Source organism: Bos javanicus, chromosome 18, assembly GCF_032452875.1.
Source record: "Bos javanicus breed banteng chromosome 18, ARS-OSU_banteng_1.0, whole genome shotgun sequence".
Classification (NCBI taxonomy): domain Eukaryota; kingdom Metazoa; phylum Chordata; class Mammalia; order Artiodactyla; family Bovidae; genus Bos; species Bos javanicus.
Window position 1 is genome coordinate 48,099,239 of NC_083885.1, and position 18,871 is coordinate 48,118,109.

General features: G+C 52.0%; 1 protein-coding gene across 5 annotated transcripts in view; it reads left to right on the forward strand.

The window, feature by feature from the left end:
• SIPA1L3 (signal induced proliferation associated 1 like 3) overlaps nt 1–18,871 on the forward strand; it is a 254,183-nt gene that overhangs the window by 173,119 nt on the left and 62,193 nt on the right. For all 5 annotated transcript variants that reach the window (XM_061388094.1, XM_061388093.1, XM_061388096.1 and 2 more), the window contains 3 exons: nt 5,618–6,194; nt 10,633–10,907; nt 18,052–18,303. In XM_061388094.1, coding sequence (XP_061244078.1) covers nt 5,618–6,194; nt 10,633–10,907; nt 18,052–18,303 — 1,104 coding nt within the window. The remainder of the gene's footprint in view (nt 1–5,617; nt 6,195–10,632; nt 10,908–18,051; nt 18,304–18,871) is intronic.

An 18,871-nucleotide genomic window follows, 5' to 3' on the forward strand; every position in this document is an offset into this window, starting at 1 on the left:
AGAACCTACCAGTTTCTTCTCATTTGACTCACTTGAAAAGACCCTGATACTGAGAAAGATTGAAGGCGGAAGGAGAAGGGGATGACAGAGGACGAGATGGCTGAATGGCATCACCGACTCAATGGACTTGAGTTTGAGTAAACTCTGGGAATTGCTGAAGGGAGGCTTGGTGTACTGCAGTCCATGGGGTCGCAGAGTCAGATGCGACTGAACTGAACTGACCAGTTTCTTCTCTGGGCCAGATCTGTGAGAGAAGGCAGGGGGATTCCAGTATGCAGGAAGTGTTGTGGACCACCAGGCTGGGTGTATTGCCACTGGGAGCCAGCACACCAGGTGGAGGGCCTGCGGCCCCTTCCCCCACCCTTCGCTTGTTCCCAGGACAGAGCTCCAGCTCAGCGGGCTTGTGCCTCCAGGCTCCCTGTAGGCCTGAGGTTACAAAGATAGGGTTGTTCTTGAACACGCACACACATGCGCGCACACACCCTTATAGCACATCAGAGGCAGGAGGCTGCTGGGTGAGCCCTTCTCCCCTTTCTAACCGTGAGCTCCCCTCTCCTACCTGGCTTATCACAGGAGCCTACGGCTGACCTCCGCGCTTTCTGGGCCAGCCTTCATGCGGTTTCCAGAGGGTTTCTTTTTGTTCTGACGCACCAAGCTTTCTTGGTTTTTTTTTTTTTTTGCAATTCAGAATATTTTCATTATGCAACATTTCAAACGTTCTGAAAAGTATAGAGAATAACAGACACCCATGTGCCCACCACCAGATCTCACAGATGTTAACATTTTGCCGTCTTTGCTTCAGCTCTCGCTTTAATTTTGAAGAAAGAAAATGTTAGAGATGCAACCAAACTGCCCCCTCCCACAACCCCTTTTCTCCCCTCCTGCACACACAGCTGTTCTCTGGACAGGCCTTCCCCTGTCCCCTCTTCTCCCCATGACCCTAGACACATTTCTGTCATAGAACTTGTCACACTGTAAGAACTAAGTTGTGTTTTTTTTTTTTTTTAAGATTTATTTGTTTTATTTTTTGGCTGAGGTGGATCTTTGTTACTGCACACTAGCTTTCTCTAACTGGTGAGTGGGAGCTACTCTCTAGCTGCAGTGCACGGGCTTCTCGTTGTTGTGGCTTCTCTCGTTGCAGAACATGGGCTCCGAGGGCATGGGCTTCAGTAGTTGCAGCTTTCGGGCTCTAGAACACTGGCTCAGTAGTTGTGGCACACAGGCTTAGTTGCTCCAGGGCAACTAAGAGAGATCTTCCCAGACCAGGGATTGAACCAGTGTCCCCTGCATTGCAAGGCGGATTCGTAACCAGTGGACCACCAGGGAAGCCCCAGGAACAAACTGTTGATGTGGCTGTTGCCTCCCTCAGGGGTCACACCATGTCACACTCGCCTTCATACATCTGTGCTGGGCAGCCTTGTTATGTAAAGGACCCCAGAGCTGCCTTGGCAACTAGGCAGATGCCTGACCCAAACATTGTAGGTCCTGGGAAAATAGCTGTTGAAGAAATGATTGTGAGTGTTCTAGAAATGCTGAGTTCCAGTGACCAGGTGACACGGTGGTCACACCATCTCCTGGCTGTATAACACGGTACTGAATGGCACGCCAGCACCCCCACAGCCTGTGGGCTGTGAACACCCCATTCCTCCTGCTGGGGAAATGAGGGACCAGCCATTCTGATTGTCCAGAAACCTTCAGTAGCTTGCAGTTCCACGATTCTTAAAAGCATGAGTCAGGACTGTGGGAGAAGCCAGAATCTGTCACTATGAGCAGTCAAGTCCTGAATGAAGAAGTTGCACAGCTAGTCACAGCTGCAAAGCCCAGTCTGAATTAATCAGAGTGGAGAGACTGGCAAGGCCATCTCACATCCCCTGGCCTGGAGGTAAGGCCCTCCGCAGGGTTTCCCGCAGGAGAAAACCTGCCTGGTTTGTGTGGCCTTGAAGCACCTCTCCCCCAGGAAATGCCTTTTTCTGTCAGACCTACACGTTGGCAGGAACCTGTTTCTTTTTGGTCTGTCCGTTCAAGTCTAAATCATGACTATAATCAGTACTGAACACCTGGGCCAGCCCTGGGGCATCTGCGAAGCCCAGGGTGGCACCTGCCTTCACACATTCCCAGGATATGGCTGTGGAGCTAGGGAGCACGGGGCCTGGCCCTGGGTCTGTAGGAGCTCCCTCCACAGTCTCTGCACCCTCTCTGGCCCCTTCCTGGCCTTTCTTCATGGGGCAGCCACGGTGATCCCTGCAGATGGTCCATCTGGCACCTGTGTTCATCAGGGACCCACAGGAAGCAGGTGCCCCCCACTCAGGGTTTTTTGGTTTTGTTTTAATTTATTTGGCTGTGTCAGGGCTTAGTTGCAGCACATGGGATCTTTCGTTACAGTGCACGAAGTCTCTAGTTGTGGTGCACGGGCTCAGTAGTGACAGGCTTAGTTGCTCCATGGTTGTGGGATCTTAGTTCCCTGACCAGGGATCAAACTTGTGTCCCCTGCATTGCAAGATGGATTCTTAAGCAGTGGACCACAAGGGAAGTCCCCCACTCGGGGTTTAACTGAGGGATTAACGGACAGGCTGATAGGTGTGGGTAGGGCTTCCCTGGTGGCTCAGAGGGTAAAGAATCTGCTTGCAATGCAAGGGTTCGATCCTTGGGTCAGGAAGATCCCCTGGAGGAGGGCATGGCAACTCACTCCGTTCTTACCTGGAGAATCCCATGCACAGAAGAGTATGACAGGCTACGCTCAGTGGGGTCACAAAGTGTCTGACAAGACTAAGCAGCTTTCACTAATAGGTGTGGGTAGGTTAAAGGCACCAATATAGGAAAGTGAGGCATCCAGGAACCAGCAATAGCAAGGAGCCATTACCCACCATGAGGGATGAGGTCACAGGGGATGGGAGACATTTCTGGAAACCAGGGAGAAGTATGGCTCTGGGAGAGGGGCCACCCCTCAGAAGCTGTGGCCGTTGAGCAAAGGACCAAGGACTACGGCCACTGTCCTAGCTCGACAGGCAGGCAATGAAGAGAAATAAAGACTGTACCCTCTCTCCTCTCCCCTCCCCTTATCCTGGCCGGGGGAACTGGGTGAAGCTGACACAGCCTGTGGAAACCCACCTTCCGGGGCGCTGGACGGGGCAGAATATGGCAGAGACTGGATCTGGGGATGCAGACGGTGAATAGCTGGTCCAGATGGTCGAATGGGTGCTTGTTTTCCCAATCAGGATACAGGATGCTTGCTCACTGTCAAGGCCCTGCCTGGCCTGGTCCCTGGTGATCTCACCAGCCTTCCACCCTTTACTCTCTGGGCTCTGGTGCGCTGGCCGCATCTCACCCTGCATGTGCTCTTTCCTGTTGGGTCTTCCACCTCCCATGCCCATTGCCTGCAGCACCCTCCCCTCTGCTCTTCCTTTGGCTCCTGCTCAGCCTCAGATCCCAGCTTAATTTCTCTTCCTCATAGCGTCACACCCAGAGCACTGACTCCCCGGGGTCCAAGGAGGGGGGCCATCCTGGAAGTGCTGGTCAGACACTTGCCCTGGTCAAGTTGGGTGGAGGGTCAGGAGTCAAACAAGCCTTACACTATGGTTAGGTTTCATGAAATAGGTTTTAATCAAGAATCTCATTACTTTAAAAATTGTCTTACAGTATGTAGTCTCTCCCCAACACCATAAGCACAAGCTGACATTTTTATAGAAGGTGAATGCAGTACTCTTTAAGAAAAAAACCTTTTTAGTACCTCATACTGTTTTTTAATTGTCATTGTGTAAACAGCATAACTCACTCATGGTATCCCTGGAGGCTTTTTTTTTTTCCCTTAATTGGCTACATGACGCAGCATGTGAAATCTTAGTTCCCCAACCATGGATTGACCCCTGGACTGCCAGAGAAGTCCCTGGAGCCCCTTTAAATTAAATGTCTTCCCCTGCTCCCTGGGTACTCACTCTGGCAGGTGCGATAGCCTTTCTGCCTGATCTCTGAAGTCATCAAAGATCACTCAGTGGCCCTGTAGCCACTGAGTCTCGAGTTGGTCATTGCAGCATCGTAACTGAGATTCATCAGATCTGAACCTGACTTAGCAGCCAGTCTCCTGCCTCCCAGCTCAAGGCTGCCTCCACCTGGGAGCCTCGCTGGATGGGGAGCCTGCATCGCTCTCCTCTGTTTCTCCGCCTTGCACTTCCCCTCCCCCTTGCACTTCCCCTCCCCCGGGCTCACTGCCAGTCTCTGACCTGTCCAGGGAGGGAGCACAAAGAGGAAACAGGAAGCAGGAAATTATCACTGGAGCCGTGGTGACAGCAGCTACAGGGACTCGAGAGTGCCTTTCTTTTTACTAGCTAAGTAATTTCTAGACTCTGGGCTCTTCGGGGGCTCCTGACCCTCCTTCCAGAGCTCCCAGGCAGGAGCAGCCCCCAGTCTCCTTCCAAATGTAAGGGTCACTGAGGAGGCCCCTATTCAGGGAGGGAATGGAGATGACGGGCCCACTTTTTCCGTGGATTTTCCTCCCAATAAGATTCTCCCTCTCTAGTTTGCATAATGGGGGAGGAAGTTCAGGAATTTGGGGGATAAGGTTTTAGATGATTGCTTTTATACCTTCTCATTCAGTTGCTGTATGATTTCTGTCCTAATGGCAGCTCAGTTAAAACCAAAGTAGGGGACTTCCCTGGCGGTCCCGTGGTTGACTTTGCCTTCCAGTGCAGGAGGTGTGGGTTCGACCCCCTGGTTGGGGAGCTAAGATCTCACATGCTTCACAGCCAAAAGACCAAGACATAAAACAGAAGCAATATTGTAGCAAATTTAATACAGATTTCTTAAATGGTTCACATCAAAAAAATCTTTAAAAAAAAACCAAAGTAGGAAGAGTTCCATCCTAACTTCCCCTTGTAGTGAATTTTCAAAATAACCTTTGTAGAGATGATTTACAAAGCATGTTCGTGTTACCCAAGTGTCTGAAAGAAGTAAATCACAGAATGTTCCATATCGGTCTGATTTTCCTTTAGTAACACTGCTTAACGAGCCACCCCGAAAGTCAGAGGCTCACAAACATCATCATTTCTTCCTGGCTCACTCCCCTGCAGGTTGGCTGAGACCTGGCTGGCCTTGGCTGCGTGTCTGCTCCAGGCACCCTCGTTCTCCCGGACCAGTAGACCCAGAGCATGTTCACCTCATGGCGAGGGCGGGTACATAGGAGGCAAGCCTGGCCCACATGCCCATTTGTGCCTTTGCTCGAATGCCATTAGCCAAATCAAATCTCATGACCAAGCTTAGGGTGAACAGGGCGGGAATGTACCTGTCCATAAAGGTAGAGAGGAAGGGATGAGTCTTTGCAAAACTATAATTTACCACAAGGCTGTATGTATGTAAAATAAGAATAACTGAAGTTGAACGGTGCTAGGAAAATTATCCTTAAATATCAGTGGATGTTCTAACATCTGCTGCATAGGAAGTAAAAATGCATATGTGTGCCCTAAGACTTTCTCCAGTTTCCAGTCTAGTCAGCTGGCAAATTACTAATTAGATGTAGACTTCCTTTCTTAGAAAGGAAACTCCTCTTTTTGATCATGTATTTTGTTTCTAAAGGGACTCTCAAGTGCCTTTCTTTCTGCCATCTAAATAATTTCTCCCTCCTCAGTATGGCAGTGACCCGATCCAAAGACGCTCCTCCTTTCGGCCCCCCGATCCCCAGTGGAACCACATTCCGAAAATCTGACGTCTTCAGAGACTTCTTACTGGCCAAGGTGATTAATGCCGAGAACGCTGCACACAAGTCTGACAAGTTCCACACCATGGCCACCAGGACCCGCCAGGAGTACCTCAAGGACCTGGCGGAAAACTGTGTCTCCAGCACACCCATTGACTCCAGCGGCAAGTTCAACCTCATTTCCCTGACCTCCAAGAAGAAGGAGAAGACAAAAGCCCGGGCAGGCGCCGAGCAGCACAGCGCCGGGGCCATCGCCTGGAGGGTGGCGGCTGAGGACTACGCGCAGGGGGTAGAGATAGACTGCATTTTGGGGATTTCCAACGAGTTTGTGGTGCTCCTAGACCTACGCACTAAGGAAGTGGTGTTCAACTGCTACTGCGGGGATGTCATCGGCTGGACCCCAGACTCCTCGACAATCAAAATTTTCTACGGGCGAGGGGACCATATCTTCCTCAAGGCCTCTGAGGGTTCTGTGGAGGACATAAGAGAAATTGTCCAGAGACTGAAGGTAAGGGAGAGAGCCCCTCAAGGTGCAGCAGTTCTGTGGTCTGACAGAGGCCTTAGGAACCACTGAAGTGCCTCCCTGAGCCTGGTCAGTTGGCCCAGGACGCTCATGGGCCCCAAGAGAATCAGAATTGTCACTTTACACACCAGGGGTCTAGTGGGCTCTGCAGCCTGGGTTCTCCCTGGGGAAGGCTTGGGCCAAAGATCTGAGGCTCTCCATGTCATCGCCTTGAGAGGACAGAAGGCTTATTTACTCACTCTAGATGTTTAAACTGATGTTAAAAATGTAAGGATACTTTCCAGAAGAATTAAAATATTGGATTGGCCAAAAAGTTCGTATGGGTTTTTCTGTACCTTCTTAACAAAACACCAGATGAACTTTTTGGCCAACTCAACAGAATGAAAGACTTCCAGACCTTTAAAATATAGGGGTGGAAGCAGGATATTGGGGGTGGGGGTGTAAAAAAGCATAAGAAAACAAAATTATGTGGCAGGAATAATTCCACATCAGTAATCACAATAAATGTAAGTGATTTAACATTCTCTATTAAAGAACAGAGACTCACAGTCTAGATTAAAAAATCTTACCCTAATCTCTTGGCAGCTTAGGCTCAGACAGCTGCCAAACCAAAGGTAGCAGATTGGTTTCAAGTCAGATGACAGTTTAGTTGGTAATGGTCGTTGGAAGCATTGGGCTAAGAAGTACTAAGGCTACCTCAGAGCCCCAGGTGAGGGAATGTGGTCAGTGATTGGCTCTCAGTGGGTTTAACAGAATGTCAAGCATGAAATAGAGAAGGCAGTATATCACGGGAGTTAACAACACAAGTTCTCAAGTCAGAAGGCTTGGCTTCAAGTCCCAGCACTGCCACTTACCAGCTGTGTCACCTCACCATGTTCCTTAACCACTGGGTGACTCAGTTTTCCCAGCTGAAAAATGGGAACAGTGATCATCCCATACCATGTGGAAGTTTTAAGGACTGGATGAGTTATGTTGCCCAGGAAGCTGGCCTGACTTAAGAGGCTGTGATCTCCAGAGGCCAGTATCACAGCCAGCCCTCTTCACCCTTGTAGGCTTTTGCACTCGTTCCTTGAGTTCAGGTGGGATTGGTAAAGACCAGCTTTCAGATTCCCTGACTCCAAACTTCCTGCCCTGCCTTAAACTACAGCAACAGCTAGTGTGTAGATTTCCCATTAGGATGTGAGGTCCGTGAACAAGGGCCTCTGTTTTGCTCACTTGCTTATCTCATTTGTGTAGATCAGGGCTGGCACATAGTAGGTGTTTATTAAATGCTGATTAGTCAGTCAGCTGAATAAGATGATTGACCCTGATTGTGTGCTCATGACCGATGATCTCACAGCCCTCCACCGGCCTCGTGGAGTGTAGGCACTGTTTTTATCCCCATTGGACCCGTGAGTAGCATGCAGCTCAGAGAGGTCACACAGCCAGTAGGTGGCAGACTGGGATCTGAATCCAGATTTTTCTGACTCCAAAACCTGTTTGTGCCCAAACTTGAGACTAATGACTAACTGCCTACTCAGCCTGTGGAAGTCAGCACGTCTAAGAGCAAGCTCCTGATTTCGTTCCCCTGGCCTCCCCGGGTTCTGTCTCCAGAGAACAAGCCCATCACACGAGTGGAATCGTAAGCCTCAGCACCAGCCTCACTCCTCTGTCTCATACCGACGTCCAGTCTGTCAGCTCCACCCCCCGGAGGCAGACTCTGCTGCTCCTGCCCTTCTGCAGCCCCTCCTGGCCTGTCCAGTAGCCTCCTTGCTGGTCTCCTTTGCCTCCTTGTTTGCTTCCCTGGGGTCTGTTCTCAGGAAGGTTGTCAGAGGGATCTTGATCATGTCCCTGCTCTGCTCAAACCCCTCAGCTCACTCCAGGTAAAAGCCCAGTTCCTTATGGTGGCCTGAGAGGCCCTACATAGCCTGGATGTCTGTCGCTCTTGTCTCCTTATTACTCTCTTTCTGCTCCAAGAACACAGACTTCTGTGTCTAGAGTGGGCTTGTTGGGCAGTCAGCCTCAGGGCCTTTGCACTACCTGTGCCCTCTCGGTGGAACACCTTCTTCATCCCCACATGCCTCCTTCCCCTTCTACATACGTTTTTTCAAAGGTCACCTATCGGTGAGGCCTTGTTATCCAAAATTGTAAAAACCCCCTCCACAACCTGGCCTTGAGCATGTTCCACCCACTTTCCCTGCTTTAATTGTCACAGTAGCACCTACCACCATTTGATGTGTCTTTTTACATATGTGCTGCGTCCTCAGCACCTGGGCCAGTGTCTGGTGTGCAGCAGACACTCAGTGACCATGGACTGAATGCACACGCACGTGCTGTCTGTAGTGATAGCAAAAGTGGCCGTTCACAGGGGGCCAACCATCTGACTCCTTGCAGCCTTGCACAGCCTTGCATTTCTTCCCAAAACCCAATGAGGGAGATACTGTTATTAACTCAATTCACGGGACACAAGGGCGATGACTTCAAAGGGAAGAAGCGTTTTGACTCCCAAAGCAGAGGCCATGGTCTGGGATGAAGCTAGTCATGAGTTTCTCTTGAGGCACTAAACTGTAGGCTCTCCTTTCAAACAAGTTTGTTTTAACTTTTTAATCATGGAAAATTTCAAACAGACACAAAAGTAGAGAAACTCGCCCACTGATCCCCTAGACTTATCACCAGCTTCTGTAGTTATCAGCCTGCGGCCCATCTTGTTTCTCCCTTCCCTCTCTCCCTTCCCTTCCCCTGATGATTTTGAAACAAATCCTAGACATCCTGCCACTTCATCAGTAAATGTGTCAAGATTTACCTCTAAAACATACGGCTTCTGAAAAATAACTATTTTGCCTATCTATATTAAAAAAATGAATAGTAATTCCTTAGTGACATGTAAACAAGTTGGGCCGTGAAATCAGTTACTGGATCTCAGTAGGCAGTTTTCAAGGACAGGGTAGAAAAGATTGGTGCACTGAGGAGGCACTTGGTCTCATGGAGCTTTGTTCCAGTTTCACATGTTTCCTCACCTCCCAAATTCTCACTGTCCAGACTAGCCTGGAACAGATGTGTTCACATCTTCAGGTAAGTCCTTCACGGTCCACACTCGTTTCTTGCTGCCCATACTCGGGAACATCTGTGTGGATTGCAAAGAATATTTTTGTGTATGTGGATACATGTGTAAATGTATGAATACACAGCATGGCTCGTGATATGAGATTCTTACTGTGCAGCTCTAATAAGTACATCAGATAGCATCATTTCTAACCAGGGAATGACTTCTCACGGGAGATGTCAACCATTACACAGCCGCTTTCCTTAAGGCAGTTTTTAGGCAGGCAGATCTTGCTGTAACTTGGTTAACAGCTCCAGCTTATCAAGTTAATCTTTTTATTCCAAGAAGAGGAGGGAATCCCTAAGGATATGCTGAAGCTCTAGGTGTTCTGTTCAGTGGCTTCTCCTATCTATGGTCATACGTTAGCATGGCGAAAGTCTCCCACAAGTGAAGCGGGGAATAAATCAGAGAGAAGGCCCTCCGTGTGTGGTCTGGTTGGCTTCAGGATGGGGAACAGCCTGAGACAGAGGTTCGAAAGGGGTTTTTGCCTTGCAGAATAAGGTCCTGGAGTAAAGAATGTGGCGCCGAGCCCCCAGCCTAGACAAACTCACAGGGTCTCTGGTCTCTGGCTTCTCCAGCTTACTCTGGTTACAGTCACCGTATCCATCAGGGCTTCAGACAACAAAGGTTTATCTCACTCATGCCACGTGTCCATCTCAGGTTGGGCTGGAGTCTGAACTCACAGACCCTAGCTGACCAAACAGGCGCTCTCTGGAATAATCCTAGTGGCCGTGGCAGAGGGGAAAGGCCTGAAGAGGGTCTCAAATTGGCGATGCAATGCCCCAGCCCAGACAGTATGCCATTCCCATTCACAGCTCATTGGCCAACACAAGTCTTGTGCAGGCATGCTAAGTTGCTTCAGTTGTGTCTGACTCTTTGTGACCCCATGGACTATAGCCCTCCAGGCTCCTCTGTCCATGGGATTCTGCAGGCAAGAATACTGGAGTGGGTTACTATTTCCTCCTCCAGGGGATCTGCCCAACCCAGGGATCAAACCCGAATCTCTTATGTCTGTTGCATTGGCGGGAGGTTCTTTATCACTAGTGCCACCTGGAAAGCCCAAAACCAGTTCCAGAGACCACCAGCCATAGAGAGGGTGGGAGGGGGCGTGCGGAGAACACGACTCATGACCGCCACCTCTGTATGAGGTGTCCACGTTTCTCCAGGAGTCAGGAGCCCAGGCTGGGACGAGGGGGGTGTCTGCACGCCTGTACCATGACATCACCTGGGAGAATGGGGGGCAGGGGGTCTTTGGCCTCAAAAGGACAGAATCTCCCCCAGGAGCTTCCCCCGCTGCCCCCCGAGCAGCTTGTGAAACTGGACCCTGCGTGTGGCCCACAGGTGATGACCAACGGCTGGGAGACAGTGGACATGACCCTGCGGCGGAACGGGCTGGGGCAGCTGGGCTTCCACGTGAAGTACGACGGGACGGTGGCCGAGGTGGAGGATTACGGGTTTGCCTGGCAGGCCGGCCTGCGGCAGGGCAGCCGGCTGGTGGAGATCTGCAAGGTGGCTGTGGTCACACTGACCCACGACCAGATGATCGACCTGCTACGCACCTCCGTCACCGTCAAGGTGGTCATCATCCCACCTTTCGACGACGGCACACCCCGGAGGTAAGTCTGTCCCCCCGGAGAGGTCAGCAGCTCCCCGGGTGCTGGCCCTTGGGGCCCTTCCTCAACAGGTGGTGATAATGGTGTCAGGGTCCAAGTCAACATCTGTGGAACCCCTCCCGCAGGTGGTCATGGTCTAAGCTCTGCACACACATGCTGTCCCCTCCGGCCCCCACCACAGCCCCATGAGGTGGGCACCCTCCTTAGTCGCACGTAGCGTTCCAGTCCTTGCCTGAGAGTTCCCTAGCGGTCCAGTGGTTAAGACAGCGTTTCCACTGCAGGGGGCGTGGGTTTGATCCCTAGCTGGGGAACTGAGATCCCACATACCTCGAGGCGTAGCCAAAAAATAGTGGGAAAAAAGACCTTGCCTGAAGGTACAGTGTGCCTCATCATTTGTTCAGCACACATTTACTGAGCCCCTACTGTGTATACACTCCATTTGAAGTCTTGAGTAGGATTTAGCAGTGAACAAAGTAAAAGCACCCATTCCCTTGGAGTTTGTGTCCTGACAGGCAGTCATTAAACAGGTGTGTAACACAGGACCAGGCAGTGAAGAGATCCGAGGAGAGCAGGGTCATAGAAGGGGCTAACAGGTGGTCATGGAAGGCTCCCTGGTGGAGGCTGCAGTGGGATTTTCCAGGCCAGCAGAACCCAGGCCATGGACAGGCCAGGGCAGGGTCTCCAGAGTGTCAGCGTGTGGAGGGGGAGGGTTCCTGCAGCACAGGGGGTGTGGTGTGGAGCACACTGAGCAAGGCTGAGATGGAAGAGAGGGCCTGGGCGTGGGGGCAGACTGGGGCCCTTCCTGGACACAGTGCCAAGCTTGGGTTTTGTTCACTGGGAAGCCAGTGCAGGATTTGTTTCTTTTTGTTTTGTTTTAATGGACTGTTTCAGACATTTTTCTCTATGATTTATTTATTTGTCTGCATCAGGTCTTAGTTGCTGCACGTGGCATGTTTGTGGTTGGCGCATGGGCTTAGGCGCTCCATGGCTTATGGAATCTTAGTTCGCCAACCAGAAATCGAACCTGCATCCCCTGCCTTGGAAGGTGGATTCTTAACCCCTGGACCACCAGGGAAGTCCCATATTTCAAGCATAGTAAAAGCATGCTAAGTCCCCTGTTCCAACATTTGTCAACATGTGGCCAGTTCTTATTTTGTTTTTGTTTGTTTTTAATCCCATACCTGTCCACCTTAGATTATTTGAAGCAGTCTCACTCCTTCGACTGTATCTCTACCCAGTCAGGACCTTAAAAAAATTTAGCAGACTGCCTCAACTCCCCTGTCCATCTTTAACTTCTTTTGTACCACAGGCTGTTCCTGTGGCATTTGGTTGATGAATCTCTTTTTAAAAAATCTTATTTTTTTCTTACCTTTTGTTTTGGGAGGAAACCGGATCTCTTGTTTTTCAGTTTCCTGCTTCCTGGGTTTAGCTGCTTGCATCCTGCTGATGTCCTTTAACCTGTTCTTCTAACGAGTGTATTTCCCACAAACTGGAGTTCAGCATAAAAGCTTGATCAGATTCTAGTTGAATTTCCTTTTGTTTTTCTGAAGATTTTTTTTGATGTGGACCATTTTAAAGACTTCATTGGACTTGTTACAATATTACTTTTGGTTTGTTTCGGTTCCTTGGCTGTGAGGCATGTGGGATCTTAGTTTTCCGACCAGGGATCGAACCCACGTTCCCTGGCTTGGAAAGCGAAGTCTTAACTGCCAGGGAGGTCCCTGAATTTCCTTTGGTCACAGCACTTCCCAGGTGTGCATCCATCAGGAGGCGCCACACGTCTGGCTGTCCCTGTGGGAGTGATACGAAGGGCAGTCAGAGGGTTCCTAGGGTGGCAGCCTGACCCTAAACGCTGTACGTTTCCCCTCGGCTCTCAGCAGCCGTTTGTGGTCCTTGTCTGGATCCCCTGTGTCATGACGGGTCACACTCAAGTGATGTCCTCAGTTCTAGCCTTCCTTCTTTATTTTTAAAAAGTTCTTTGTGCTGCGTCTTTGTTGCTGCCCACCAGGTTTCTCCAGTTGCCGTGAGCGGGGCTGTTCTCTAGCTGCAGTGCACAGGCTTCTCATTGCAGTGGCTGCTCTCGTCGCGGAGCACGGGCTCTAGGGCACGGAGCCTCAGTAGTTGCTGCTCCGGGCTCTAGAGCACAGCCTCCGTAGTTGAGGCTCACGGGCTTAGTTGCCCCTCGGCGTGTCGGATCTTCTCAGACCAGGGATTGAACCTTGTGTCCCCTGCGTTGGCAGGCGGATTCTTAACCACCGGCCCACCACCAAGGAAATCCTTTCTTCATTTATTGGCTGGAATTCTTCCAAAAAGAACATTCCTTCAGCAACCGTTTGATTCCTCTGAGGTATAATTTGTACAGAGAAGGCAGGATAGATGTGATTCTGAGAAGAATGAATTGGTACCCTAGCAACCTCCAGCGATGACTTGGAAACAGTGGTTCTAGAATCACTACATCCCGAGGCCGGAAGCACAGCTGCACAGAGGACAGTCCGGTCCCGGCCCTCACAGCCCTGATGGATGGACTGGAGAAGACAACCAATAAGAAAGTGAGCCAGTGAGATGGTTCACACAGTCCAGGCGGAAATCACTGGGCGTAGCGGGAAGGCAGACCTGCAGGGAGGCTGCCTGCGTTTGAGTCCAGGCTCCTCTTCTTATTAACTGTGACCTTGGCAAATGTCCCCACCACTCTGTGCCTGTTTCCTCATTTATAAAATAGGGACGTTAATGGAGCTTTTGCCCAAAAGTGGCTGTAAGGTGGGAGGAGGGGAGGCCCGCAGAGCACACAGCACAGGACTTGGCCTGTAAGAGGCACTCAGAAGACACCGGCCGTGAGGTCCTGGGTGTGAGGAACACTAGGCCCGACCTGACATCAGACTGGGTGGTCAGGGAAGGCCTGCGGGTGAGAAGGAACCAAGAGACAGGCCCTGTGGGGAGGGGAGGGTAAGAACAAGAGGCTCTTGGGTTGTTGACGGACCAGAATGGAGGGTCACGTGGCTGGAACAGGGTGAGCCAAGAGAAAGGCACGCAATGAGGGGACACTGAGAGCTTACACACGTGGTCTCCCAGGGCTGGTGTGATCCCTGGTTTACAGATAAGAAAACTGACACCCGGGGTGGACCACAGTCTTGTGCAGAGTTGCACGGCTACTAAGTGGCAGAGCAAAACTCAATCCACGTTTCCCATCTCCGTGTATTCTGCTTCCTGTCATAGCAGTCTCGAGCTGTGGGCGTGTGAGTCCTGGCTGCACCCTCCCACCTTCTTGAGTCTTGCTTGCTCTGAACTTGGTGGGGGACAGTTCTGGGCAGGGTTCAACCCTGCCACAACCCAGGGCTTGGCCACCCAGGTTCCAGTCCCCTAGCCTTGGGACTCCAGTCAGGCCCCAGGCATCCCCTTCTCCCAGCCCTCTTCCGGGGCTTCCTCGACCCCTGCATGGGGCCAAGGCCAGGCCACACCCGTGCCGAGCTCTGCAGGGGCAAGTCAAGCTGAGGTAACCCTTCTGCCTCATTGCATACACACGCAAACACACATAGACACACACACACAGTAGCAGCCCGCCTGTTGGATGACTCTCCAAAGCTTGGAAGCGCCAGAGGCCACACAAAGGTCCTTGGACCTGCAGGTAGGGACCAGCTGAGTGAAAGGCAGCATCTGCAGGCTCCCTTCTCTAGCTCTGGGGAGATGAGGCCGAGGAGGGCGTGACCAGACAGACGGGTTCCACTCCCCACCCTGTTTATGAGGAAAGCTATCATCCGGCTCCCTTTACAAGGCAGCCACCGAAACAGGAGAGGTGTGGGTTGGGACTTGCGTGGTGTGTGTGGCTCTTCAAGCGCAGAGGGGTCTGGCTGATCTCGTTTAACAGAGCTGATATCCTAGCTTTGCGGTTCCTCCAACCTGTTGCTATGACCCTGGCCTCCTAGCCTGGTTGTCATGATCCCTGCCACCGGCCAGGCTTTGTAGGGCCTGGGTCTGGACCCCAGGCTCTTCAGACACTGCATAGAATACAGGGGGTCGTACTCACACCCCCAGACCATGAGGCTGGGGTTCTCAAGTGAGCCCTTCCCAGATGGACCAGGTAGCCAGAAGGGACATCCCAGAGCCCCCAGTGCGGTGTGTCATGGTGATCTGGCATGTTTGTACAGGCTCATCTCACTGTGTCTGTCCTGCCTGATGGGGAAGCTGATCCAGGACGCCTTTGGTTCCTCATTTGGATTCAAGATATCTGAAGGGGGACGGGGTGCTCCTCCCTGAGAAGGGGAATTGAAACCCCACAAGTGAGTGAGTTGGAGAGAGAGAAAGGAGTCCCCATGGCCTCCAGAAACTAGGCTGTTGGGAATCAAAGAGAAGGAGGCAGATAGGAAAAGTGGTTTGCGAACCTGGGCATCCATCACCAGGCGTCTTCCGCACACGGCTGAGAGGTTGGAGAGGGAATCTTTAGTGCAGCATTGTTGGTCAAGCAAAAGACTAGAAGAAACTAGATGTCCAGCCACAGGAGACTGGCTAAGTAAATCCCAGGTCATCCGTGTGATGGAGTAGTAATTGATTGTTTACAGAAAATGCAGTGAGTCAAGAATATATAAAAACCTGGCAGCTGTGGGTGCTTCTGGTGGGTGTAACTGGTGGACAGAGATGCCGTCTAATAACACTTTAATTTTTAAAAACAATCCTAAAACTGGATCAGTGAAAGGAGCTTCTTAAACTTTCTCATGTCAGCATCATCCCTGGCAGCTTGGTAAAATGCAGCTTCCTGGGCCCCGCCTCAAAGAGGACTGTGATTCAGAGGAGCTGAGATGGGCCCAGGCATCTGCTTTCCTTTACTGAGCGCTCAGGGTGATCTAGATGCTGATGGATCTCAGATCACGGGGAAGGAATTTGTTCCAGAGCCCCCAGGTGGGTGTGGCTGGACTTCAGAAAATGGAAAGAAGGCTTCTGCTTCTGAGCTTGTGGGAATGGCAGGCAGAGTCCACAGAATCGGCTGGAGATATATGTTAAGCACTTGGCATGCACCAGACTTTTTGCTGATGTTCGCCACCACCCCCATTTTGCAGATGAGGAAACTGAGGCTCTGAGAAGGAAACTCCTTCACCCAAGACTACATGGGCCATAAGCAGCAGAGCTGTGATCCGAACCAGCTGTCTGCCTGTGGCGCCCTGGCTGTCTGTCACTCTGTGCTGCCCTCCAATGATTGTTTTCCCTCTTTGAGGTCATGACCAGGGACTCTTGGCCAAAGGTGGAGCTGTCAGTAACAGGGGCAGAAGTCACAGGCCCGTGGAATCTACCCACTGGCTCCCACACTGTCCCAGTGAGCCAGTGTGTATGGTGGTTAAAGTTGTGGCCTTTCAAGTCAGCTTACTATCTTTAAATCCAGTTTCTGGAAATTCCCTGGTAATCCAGTGCTTTCACTGCCAGGGCGTGGGTTCAACCCCTGGTCAGGGAACTAAAATTCTATAAGCCCCATGGCACAGCCGAAAAAAGGATAAATCAATCAATTCAGTTTCTGCCTCTTGCTGGCTGTGTGACCTTGGATAGGTTACTTAACTTCTCTGTGCCTCGATTTGCTTCTCTCTTCAGTGTATCTACTGATAATAACCAGCAACAGAGGTGAAGCAGCAAAAGAGAGACTTTACTGGCTAATGCACCTAAGAAGACCGGGAGATAGGGCAAGATTGAAATGTAGCTTTATGCAGGGTCTTGGACGTCTTCATCAAGAATCTCACCTGTCTAATTTTCTGCGTTGCTATCATTCTCAAGCCACCTCTTCCTCATCGCAGCTCCAGCTTAGGTCTCCCCAGCTCAGCAGCCCAGTGAAACAGATCTTTTTCTTACCACCTACCCCCCACCTTGCCCACCCCCCTTGCAGCAGTTCGAGTTGATCCTCACTGTCTTTGATTGGCTCAGCTTGGGGCACCTGACAATCCTGTGCCTGTCATCTCAAAGAAGCGCTTCTGATTGGCTGGCCTGGGTCACATGCTCATACCTGAAGCCAGGAAGTGGGATCCACCCCACCCAGAGCACACAGACCTGTTCTCAGGAGAAGGGGGTGTAGAAGCCAGGCAGGCAGGAGCAGCGGGTACGCACTGCCTGGGTCCACGGTGGTACCACGTCCACCTGGGCCTGGCAGATCTGCAGGTCCTGTTAGGTGTTTGTATGCTTTCGTTCCTCACCGGGCACCTGGTGAGGCGTGGGCACCTACTGATCCAGAGAAGCTGCTGGAAGGCGCTTCTGAATATCAGCTCCAGCTCCAGTGCTGCCGAGGGCACTGTGTGTCTGGCCCAGGTGCCAGAGAACATTCCTGGGTCACTTTTTGATGCCTCCTTAGCAGACATGACCTGGGTCCACAGCCACCACAACCACCAGATCTTTTGCCGGGTGACCCTGAAAGTGCCCCAGGCTCCAGGGGGCTCAGGAGAACCACAGAGGGTTGGCTCAGTGTGGGCCTGACAGCTTCCAGGCCCAGGGCTCCTACCAGCTCGGCTCCCACAGCCGCTGGGAGGTGTGTTTTGTGAGCACGGCCCCCTGCTCGGGCTCAGAGCCCCCTCCCACGCTGCACTGCAGCGGAGGCGGAGGACGCCAGCCCAGCCTGCGGAGCCCCCCGCCCTGAGCCAGGAACATTGCGGTGCGTGAGCCAGCCTGGTCTAGGGGGAGTCACAGGCCGTTCTGCATCTATTTCAAGGTTCTGGATTTTTCGTGGCTTTTTTTTTTTTTTTTTTCTAACCACCCTGCAAAGTAGGTCACCTGCTCCTCTTCCAGCTGCCTTTGAGCTTCTTTGGAACAAGGCAGATACTGTCCTTTGATGCTGAGGGCATCCGCCTTTCTGGCCCTGAGTACTGCCAAGGGAGGGTGGGGGCGCCGCGCCAGCCTGAGGAGGACACTGGCCAACTGGAGGCCTGGGTCAGGGTGAAGGGAGAGACCGGGAGAGAGGAAGAGGAGGGGACGGGGAGATGAAGTAGAGTGTGCCCCGCAGTCGGGGCCACTATGTTGGACCCTGTCTGGGTTGACGACACAGAGCTGCTCCATTTCAGACAAGTTTGAAGCGTCCCCACTCGGCCTTTAAAATAGAAGACTGTTCAGATCTGGGCTGCAAAGCAGCAGCCCTGCGCGCTGGTGGGCCGGGGCCTTTTCCGAGTAACGACGTTTTCCTTCCCAGGGGGTGGCCAGAAACCTATGATATGAATACCTCGGAGCCCAAGACCGAGCCGGAGGGCCTGGCCCCGGGGGGCCGGCCCCCCTACCGCAGCAATGCTCCCTGGCAGTGGAGTGGGCCTGCATCCCACAACTCTCTCCCGGCCTCCAAGTGGGCCGCCCCCGCCACCCCCGGACACGCCCAGTCCCTGAGCCGGCCCCCGAAGCAGACCCCCATGGTCCCCTTCCGGGAGTCCCAGCCCCTGCACAGCAAGAGGTAAGGACACCCCCACCCCTGCCCAGGGGTGCCACCCAGCCCCCACCTCCCCTTGCCCCCTGCCGCCCTCTGCCTTTCACTCTCTCTCCTCCGCCTGTTGTCCAGCCTCCTCCTCTCCCTTGCCTTCTCATTCTCATGCCCCTCCCTTCCTCCTCGCCTTAAACTTGCCTTATGAGCCTCTGGAGCGTGGACGCAGAGCTGGGGCACTCAGCGCCTGCGGTTGGAAATCCACCTTACCATGTGTGATTAAAACCATATATTTGTTTTAAAGGTCAAGGGACTGATAAGCACACAATTTAGGAGAGTGATTACTTCTGGGGGAGACAGGGAGGTGGGGCAGGGAGGAGCCCGCCCGTGGGTACACATGGCCCCAGGTCTAGCCCTCTGGTCGGGTGGTAAGTTCAGGTAGTTTGTTTTATTATGATGGCATATACCGCTTATCAAAAGATAGGCACTTCTGAATACATTATGTATTAAAAGATAAAATTTTCTAAGAAATGAGGGAATCCAACTTGCAGAGGAGAGTCTCGTCCCAGGTGTGGGTGGCCCGTCCAGCCTCTGTCAGGCT